Below are 9,566 nucleotides of genomic sequence, written 5' to 3'. Positions count from 1 at the left end.
AAAGCTTTTTGGGAGTAGCACCATCCTAATTTATTTAATTTCTAAACTAGTCAAAACTTAAAGCAATATTTTCTAATTTTCTAAATATCGAAAATTTAATAAATAAATTTCACATCACAAAGACTTTTTCAGACATTAGCCGCTCTCTCTGCCACACACTCATCGCTACCAAGAGTGGGCACACCCTCACTCTCCACACAAGCGGGTGTGACAATTAATAAAGCTGACAACTGCATATCCTTAGAAATGAAATGCTCAATCACCTTCTTCTTCCGTTTGTGTATAGAGAAACCAATGATCTTTTGATCTCTATCTATTTTTTGACGGTTTAAACCGTCACGAACACATTTTGTACCGGTTTAAAAATCGTCACTAATGTCAAAAAGCACGTGTTATGAGTTATAACGGTTTTATGGTCACCAAAATGAATGAAGGGATTACAATTAAGAATTCACTATCTTAAGGACCAAAAATAAAATTAAAGGAGGATAAAAAACAATACATATTTAACTTTTCTGTTTTCTTTTTGAAACTCACATCACAAACGTGGTTATTTATTAATGATAAGTGATAACTTGATGATGATAAAATAATAATGTTGTGTGTCTGAGATATCATTTCCTCCCGAGATTCTGGCCCTGTTTTTCCCACTCCCATCCCAACTCGCTCCGAGTTGACTCACTCCCTTGTCCCTTTCGAGATCAATCACCACCACCACTGCCACCGTGCTCCGCCGCTAATGTAACCCGACCTCGCCGTCAATGCGAAACTCACCGTCGATTCTCGCTGGAACCTCCTCTCTCTTCTCATCCTCCTTCCCCTTTGACTTCGCTTTCGCGTGAATTCGATGGCTCCCTTTCGCTCTCTCCTGCTTCTCGCTGCACTCTGCTCCCTCCTCCGCCCTCTCACCGCCAGCGACGGCGACGCCGATCCGCTTTACAAGTAAATCCTCTCACTCTCTCTCTCTCTCTTTTAGATTTTGCTCAGAATATTTACTCTAAGCGATTGATAAGATTTTGGGACTTGAAAGAAAACTGGGGTTGGTGTTTTATTACTAATATGGGTACCTTAAAAATTTGAACTTGGAAATTGGAATGATCTCTCTTTTTATTTTTGCTTCATAAATATTTTAGGATGAGGTTGTGGTGTGGACTCAGGAATTCTTAAGACGATTTTATTTGCATATATTATGATGTGATTGGTTTTTGGTGGACTTCTAGGATTATCAGTGCCTGCATATAGGTGTAATGATTGAATAATGATGTGGATTTCATTTATGTTTTTTGAACCCTGACCCTTCACCTGTAAATCCCTTCGTCAGGGTTGTTAGTTGTTAATTATTTATGTATTCATTTATTTTGTTTGATGTCTATTGTCAAGCTTGGAGTTTGAGTGAGTGTGAGATTTGATTTTTTTTTTTTAAGAGTTTTATCTTCTGTAGTGATGAGCTTTTACATTTTTTCATGGAGTTGTTGACTTTCGTAATTGCTTTGGATGATTTCTGGAAGTTCCACTGCTTGTTAACATAGAGAGATACCTGATTTTTGTTTGGAATTGAATGCCTTCTTGCTTCCAGATATGTTTACTGAGTACCTGTAGATATCATAATCAGAAGTTTTTTTGCGTTGACTTTAGTTTGTAAAGTTGAAATATAGTGCTAGAATTTGTATACTTTAGTACACAGTATGGATCTCTGCAATTGAGATATTCAAGAAAACAGTTAGGAATATTTTTCATAAATATTTAGTTATTTAGTTACTATTGTCTAGCTATGTGGCGTGAAAATTTATTGGCATGTTTTTGTTTCTAACTTTACCAAGCATCATGTGTCTTTATTTTGTGGAACTATTTAGTTTATTTAACAAATAGTGTGAACGATTTAATATTAGGGCATTCTTATTTTTACCAAGACAACCATGAAGAACTTGCTTCAGTAAAAATTTCTTCATAACGTATGTTGCAACACTACTTAGGTCTTGATTGATAAAATCCAATACCGCCCTAGGTTTAATACAGTCGTCCAAATCAACTTTCATATTCAAATTGGTTTCATATTTTTCTTACTATATAAGCTTAAAGCTCTTGTTCCAATATTTTGATGATTTGAACTAAGTACATTGAAAATAGTTATCCAGCTTGTGATTACATGAATTGGCCAACTATCTGCTATATTGAAACCCAGCAATTTGAAAAGAACGCCCAATTAAATTTAGTTCATGAACATTTTACTCTATCACAATACAATCAGTAAAGTGAACCTCTCAAAAAATTAGATGTCTTACCTTTTAGATGTTTTTCTTAACTGCAATGGCATTCCTAGTTGGACTCTTGAATGAATTCATGAGCTGTGGTGGTATCACCACAACCATTCCTATATAATAATTGTAGGCATATCTAGTTCTTTTCTATGGAGAGTATATTTTTACGTCACAGCTTCATTTGTCTCAACAAAAAAAAGGAACAAATTTGATATCACGGGAATAGATAGGCAGATATTTATAGTTATGAAGGCTGACCTTTTCTGTTACTGGTAAAATCCAAATCCCTGCTACAAAAATAATAATAATAATAATTAATAATAATAATATGAGTTCAGTGAGGTTTCGTGGAAGCTTTACTATCATTTGTATTGCTTAGATCTATATAAGCATTATTTTTTGTTAGAAGCCTGGCATGGGTTTTGTCATCATTTGTATCTTGCACAAGTCCCAGACTTAGGAGTTCATAAAGTGTGGAGTTTGGTTATGCAATATAATATTGAAACTTAAATAAATTTTCCGTATCATTTGCTTTATCTAACATATCCAGAAGAAAGTGTCAGTTCCCTGCTCTACACAATAGTGAGTGTGCTCTTTTAACTTCTCCCTTTCCTTGGTATGGAGATAGTGTGGCATTTCATATCTGACTATCAGTTGCCATCAAATGCAGCATCAATTATGACTTTTCCTCGAAACTTTTAAATAATGTTCTGTTATTCTTTTGACTAATTCTACAGGGTTTGCCTATCGTTCATACTGCATGTTTTCAGTTTAATCTATTCCTGTATTTATGCTTTCATGAAGGAGTTGGAACTTGGAACTTTTGTACCTTACGAGTCTCACTCCACAGAAGAAATTGTAGTTTGTTGATGGGCATTTTTAATTTTATTAAAAAGGTGAAACTTTAACTATTGCCAGTTGTCAGATGTAAGTAAATGAGGAACCGAATAGCAGATGCGAAAAATATACATGTTTTTCCGATTAATCCAGCATTGAACTGTTAGCGGACAAAGTAGCTGTAAAATTATTATTTATGACTCAATTCTTGCCGTATGATCAATTTGGTGTTGACTATTAAATTTCAGAGCTTGTGTGGAACAGTGCGAGAAAACTGGATGTGTAGGGGATAGATGCTTTCAACATTGTAAATTCTCATCTGATGGAAAACCAGTTGATGGTCCATGGTATATGCATGAACCCCTCTACTTGAGGTGGAAACAATGGGACTGTCGCACTGATTGTCGGTATCACTGCATGCTAGTAAGAGAAGAAGAAAGAACAAAACTTGGTGACAAGCCTGTCAAGTATCATGGAAAATGGCCATTCCGGCGTGTATATGGCATTCAGGTTTTTTTCATGAATCTCCTATGAAAGGTTTAATGTTCATCATGCTAAGTTGGTTTTGGTTTTTGATTGTAGCATCGATATGTTGTATATTGTTTCAGGAACCTGTGGCTGTTGCTTTGTCTGCCCTTAATCTAGCCATGCAGTTTCATGGCTGGGTATCCTTTTTCATTCTTGTGTACTACAAGTTGCCTTTGATGCCTGATAAGAAGACTTACTATGAGTACACTGGCCTGTGGCATATCTATGGGATTCTATCTATGAATTCATGGTTGTGGAGTTCTGTTTTTCACAGTAGGTAAGTTGTTCACTTTATGATTTCCTTGTATGTTATGGGCTGTATATATAAAATTATGATTCAGTATTGAAGTACTAATCCTCAAACCTGGTGCCTTATTGATTTCCCGGAACTTTGTGTTAATTGTATTTTGAGTTTGTCATAAAGCTCATTTATACTCGCTCACACGGCATCACAAAGGCTTATTAAATATTAAATAAGATTTAACCATTTGTGCTTTCAGTTTTGATGTATTTCAAACCCTATTATCTGTAGAGCTGTGGAATTGACAGAGAAGTTGAATTATTCTTCTGCTGTGGGCTTACTTGGATTCACCCTCATTCTAGCAATACTGCGAGCTTTTAATGTTAGGGATGAGGCTACAAGAGTCATGGTTTCTGCTCCCTTGGTTGCTTTTGTGACAACTCATATAATGTATCTGAATTTCTACGACCTTAATTATGGTAATCTTTTAAATTTAAATGGTTGTCATTTGTGCTTTCTATTGAATCACACATGTTATTTTTTTTCGTTTCCTACTGGAGTTATGGTTTATGCTGAAAATGATGGAAGATAAATTCCTTTTGAGATTAATTTATAGAATTGATTCTCCTCAGAGTTATAGAATTGATTCTCCCCAGAAACTACTCACATAAGCTTCTCCCATGAACTGATTCTGACTTTATCTAAACATGCACTTATTAAAGTATGGTCTACCGAAATCATGCTGCACTGTTCTTCAGAATGAGCTGATGCATTGACTATTTTTCCAGGTTTGAACATGAAAGTTTGCATGTCAATGACTGTCGTTCAGCTTCTTATTTGGGCAATTTGGGCTGGTGTTTCGAGTCATCCGGCACGGTGGAAATTATGGACTGTGGTGGTGGGACAAGCCCTAGCTATGGTCATGGAGACATATGATTTCCCACCTTACATGGGATATGTGGATGCTCATGCTGTTTGGAATGCTTGTTGCATTCCTCTTACATTCCTTTGGTGGAGTTATATCAGGGATGATGCTGAGTTCAGAACCTCTGCTCTCCTTAAGAAGGTGAAATAGTGTTGTTGACTTCATGGACAAAAGGTGGATCATAAGAAAGAAATACCATATGCTTTTACTTTGATTTGTACATCAGAACTCTTTCATTTTCCTCGTGCTGGCATTTATTTGAAATGCTTAACACGATGGTTTCTGTGTTTTTGGTTCTGTAACTCTTGTTTTCCTCATGTATGAGGCATACTTTCTTAGTGAAATTTAAATTTGCAGTGTCTTCCTTGCCTTTTCATATCCCATTCCCTGTCCCTTTCTTAAAAGAATAAAATTTGCACCAACTTTAGTAAAATGAATGACATTAATCCTTCGTTTGGAAGGAAGGAAAGATGACGGAAAGAATGGTACATGACTGCATGAGGGAAAACACAATTATCAAGATCCCTCCCTTTGTTTGGTATCAATCAACAGTCCTTCCATATCTAGAAAGAAACGATGAAGGAGAGTGTATTTTTTGTTATTTTGACTAAAATACCCTTAATCTTACCTCTTATGATAATAACAAATAATAATAATTTTAATGAATGTAATAATAATATGAACAATAAATATAATAATAAATATTTAATTGCATTTTTTTTTGTGCAAGGGCGGGGCTACGCCCAAAAAAGAAAGAGCAAATAACAACTACTCCCTCACAAACAAGGAACCAATCGCATCAGCACGCAGAATAGGGTCCATCCTTGGGAGGATCCTGAAAACCAAATGGAATGCCAAACATTGTTGAGAGCCAGCTTAGCAAGGAAATATGTGCATGCGTTCCCTTCCCTAAATGTATGAGCGAAACTCACCTCTCAAGATCCAGCCAACAAGTCCCTAATGTGGCCAATCAAAGAGGCATATTGGTGATGAGGAGGCGGAGGTTTCTGAAGCAAAGCTAAAGTAGTGGAAGAATAAGAGTAACATAAAACCTTTCTACATCCTATGTTCCAAGTTAGATAGAGGCCATGCTAAAGAGCGAGAAGCTTCATGTGAAGGATGTCAGACATAACCAAGGTATCTCAGGATTTAATTGCCACCCAAACCCACCAGAAGCAACCTCCAAAACCTGCGCGCAAAGCATGCCCACGAACACTTCCATCTACATTAAGAGCAACAAAGGGCTCTGGGGTGGGGGAATCCAAGAGACCAATCTAGGAGCCTACAGACTAGAGGAACTAGAAATAAGCCCCAGAATTCCCTCTTGTTCTGGTCTGGAACTATCAAGCAAGGGCTAAACAATTTGAGAGCGATAGAAAACTGACAAAATGAAAAAATGTGTGAAAAGTTAGATCCCCCACCGCTTGGGTGGTGTCTGATATTTATAGCTTGGTTCTGACCCGCTTGGGATCATGGGTCGCCCGGCCCATTATGTATATAAGTATTGCAAAGCCTACAATATTAAAAAATTGGTAAGCCCATATCAGTAATGCATATTTCCTAAACCCTCGACGCTTATAGAATTAGTGCGCCCCCTAAGCTCATATCAGTACACAAGCCCACAAGACACCAAGTCTTAAAAGCTTTAAGACGAAGTGTGTCTTCTCTTCGAGCCCACAAGTAATCAACCCACCTAACATTACACAAAGACTAACAAGTAATTGATACGCCCAAAATGTGCAAAGAAAATAATGGGCGCACAGGCTCCAAAATCAAATAAAAATTAAAAGACATAAAAGCTAAGTAGTCATTCCTTTGTCATTTCAACTTCTGTTGTTGCTTCTTAATCTTTGTATAGCCCGTGCAAGTTGACTCAAATTGTCCCTTCACATCCTCAAAATTCACGTGCGTGTAGTAGGTTGTACCATTTGTAAAAACGATATTGTTAGCCTAACAATCTCATCATTTCTCTATCAACTATTCTTTGAACTCATAAGGTTTTAACACTTGAACCAAGAAAGTTAATTTCAATTAATTTCTTGGCATTATGCTCGTTTTTGATCGATGATCTAACAAGACTTTTGCTTGCTTGGAGGCTTTGTGCTTGAATTGGGTAAGCTTAAACCAATCAAGGCTGTACTTATGAATTCGTGGTCAGATGCTCTAGTTTTAAGAGTCTTACTCTTATCTCAATTGCCTAGCGTCGCCTAATTGATAGACCTAAGCTGGAGAAATGAAAAACATGCTTGTTCAAGCAATGTTTTAAGAATTATGCCTCATTAAAAACTCTCCCGCCCGGGTAGAGAAAAGAGTGCATAATGTTGTATCCTTTGACTATTTTTAGTCAACTCATTACCTTGTTAGCACAAGATAAAATATAATATAACACATTGACAATATCAAAACTAGTTGTTCTTCTTCATGATACGGTTTGAAGAACAAAATAATCAACTTTTGTATTTAAAACTGCAGCTTACCACTAATTCATCTTCACATATAAATAATACATAGTGAGTGGACTAAACCTCTTCGCCCAATGTTTTAATTTCCACGCCCAAGTAAGAAAAACTAATCTCAATCTCCTTTTATTTTAGCAGCACAATCACGTTTACTAAATTTACCACATTCTTTTCAGGATGATCATATGGGCTTTCTTAAAAATACTTCATTCTTTTCAAGATGAACATATGGGCTTTCTTAAAGTTTGTCAACTGGCCTTGGAAAATAACAAATGCTTCACTTTCAAAGAACACTAAGCCCGAATACGAAATGCCAGAATCACTTGTAATTAAAATCATTGATGAAAGAGATCCAGTTTCAAATAAATCATCACATCGCATAGTTGTGGAATCATATTTAAACAATGTTAATTTTATTCTTTGAAACATTATCAATCCCGGTAAGATATTCAACAACAATCAGTTTAAACTCAACCACAAATTATATGAGTTTAGCAACTAATAGCACAAACAGCCCCAAAAGGCCAAGATTATGAATAAACATATAACATGAGTGAGTTTAGAGGGTACCACTTTCGAAAGTCACCGACACAGATGTCAAATATTTTCGCCCCTTTGGGACTTGGGCAGGGCGGTCCAATTTGCATCGCCCAACTCGCAATGAAACAACATCTCATTGTGGCATTTGATCAAACACTTTGTGTGCAATGTTGAAATCTGAAATTTGCACAAAACAAATGACAATAGAGGGTGAAAATTTGCTAGCCCGAAGAGAGCATCGACTCAATGAAAATGTCAAAGAAACTTTTAAAGGAAAAATAGTCAGAGATAGGGATCAAAGAAATCGAATGGCTTGAAGAGTCATCGTTCAGGGTCGAGACAAAGTGGCAGCCATGAGCGGTTGCAACTCCAAAGTGGCAGTTGAGACAAAATAATCGTTTAAATTTAGAGTTGGCGGTTGATATTGAGTGGACGGTTTCAACCCAAAATTTGGGGCTTCGGCGGTTTGTATTGCATATCCTGTCATCAAGCATCAACCACGTCTGGGCTTTCGCCCCACCGTTGAAGATCGCGCCGCCACGAATTTTTGTTCTCCTCTTCGTCTCCTTCCCTTTTCCCTCGATTTGTTTCCTGATGTTGAATTTTTGGTTTGATGTCACCAATTTCGTTCGCCCTCCTCTTTGATGTCAAAGCATTATTTCCTTTTGAAACTGACATTTTGACAGAGATTTATTGCATCGTTTCCCCTTCAATTTCGTTCGCCCTCCTCTCTCAGAAGTAGAGTTGACATAGCCTCTTGTTCGTGGTAGTGGGGATTTGTTTTACAGTAGCCCCACGGTGGGCGCCAATGTTCCGGTCTGGAACTATCAAGCAAGGGCTAAACAGTTTGAGAGCGATAGAAAACTGACAAAATGAGAAAATGTGTGAAAAGTTAGATCCCCCACCGCTTGGGTGGTGTCTGATATTTATAGCTTGGTTCTGACCCGCTTGGAATCATGGGTCGCCCGGCTCATTATGTGTACAGGTATTGCAAAGCCCACAATATTACAAAGTTGGTAAGCTCATATCAGTAATGCATATTTCCTAAGCCCTCGACGCTTATAGAATTAGTGCGCCCCCTAAACTCATATCAGTACACCTCTTTCATTGCCAATATCTGGGCCTGACAGTTTCGATATGGGTTTTTATCTGCTCAAGCACCACTTATTGAGATCACACCAGATGCCTCAAAAGGCACCACGGGTGGCCACGAGCGCCTGCTGCATCATAAGCTGCAATCAGACAAATAGATCTTGCTCACGCCCAGCCGAGCCCACGTGCGTTTAGAAAAACACAGCCCCTCACACAGTGAAAGGTTGTTTTAGGGAAGGAATCACAACGACTGCCAAAAGCTGAAGCAGCCATGCCCTTATGGTTCCGAAGATAATTGGATGGAAGAGCATCATGATAGTAACCCAAGCAAGAAAATAAAACTTCTTAGGTACTTTAGCCTTTCAAATTCATGACCAGGTTCTAGGTGCAAGCTACCCACACATCTCCGAGCTTGTTTGAGTACTTATTACCCATTGGAGACAATGTTAGTAGTATAGATACTAGATATATCTTCTCTCCAGACATAGCAATTTGGGATATTAGCATTAATGGTAACGTGCACAAACATGAAACAACACAATATTTAACCACATAGGGAAGTATAGTGCTAAGCCTATCCAATCTCCACGCATCACCCTTGACCACTTCAGACACCCTCAACGCAACGTCATGGATATCCACAAAGTCCACCATGTGATAAAGTTTTTACGCCTCATCCACACATC

The 9,566-nt window shown here is 37.6% G+C and overlaps 1 protein-coding gene across 1 annotated transcript; it reads left to right on the top strand.

The window, feature by feature from the left end:
- The first annotated feature begins 585 nt into the window (after positions 1–585).
- LOC130738350 (uncharacterized) lies at positions 586–5,159 on the top strand. Its single transcript, XM_057590321.1, has 5 exons — positions 586–942; positions 3,344–3,605; positions 3,704–3,900; positions 4,156–4,343; positions 4,653–5,159. Exons 1-5 carry the CDS (start codon positions 848–850, stop codon positions 4,937–4,939), a joined length of 1,029 nt encoding a protein of 342 aa, XP_057446304.1. The 5' UTR covers positions 586–847; the 3' UTR covers positions 4,940–5,159.
- The last annotated feature ends 4,407 nt before the right edge of the window (positions 5,160–9,566 follow it).

The sequence above is a fragment of the Lotus japonicus genome, chromosome 2 (genome assembly GCF_012489685.1).
Source record: "Lotus japonicus ecotype B-129 chromosome 2, LjGifu_v1.2".
Taxonomy (NCBI): Eukaryota; Viridiplantae; Streptophyta; class Magnoliopsida; order Fabales; family Fabaceae; genus Lotus; species Lotus japonicus.
The sequence above is the reverse complement of the archived record's forward strand: the minus strand, read 5'-3'. Positions and strand labels throughout refer to the sequence as shown.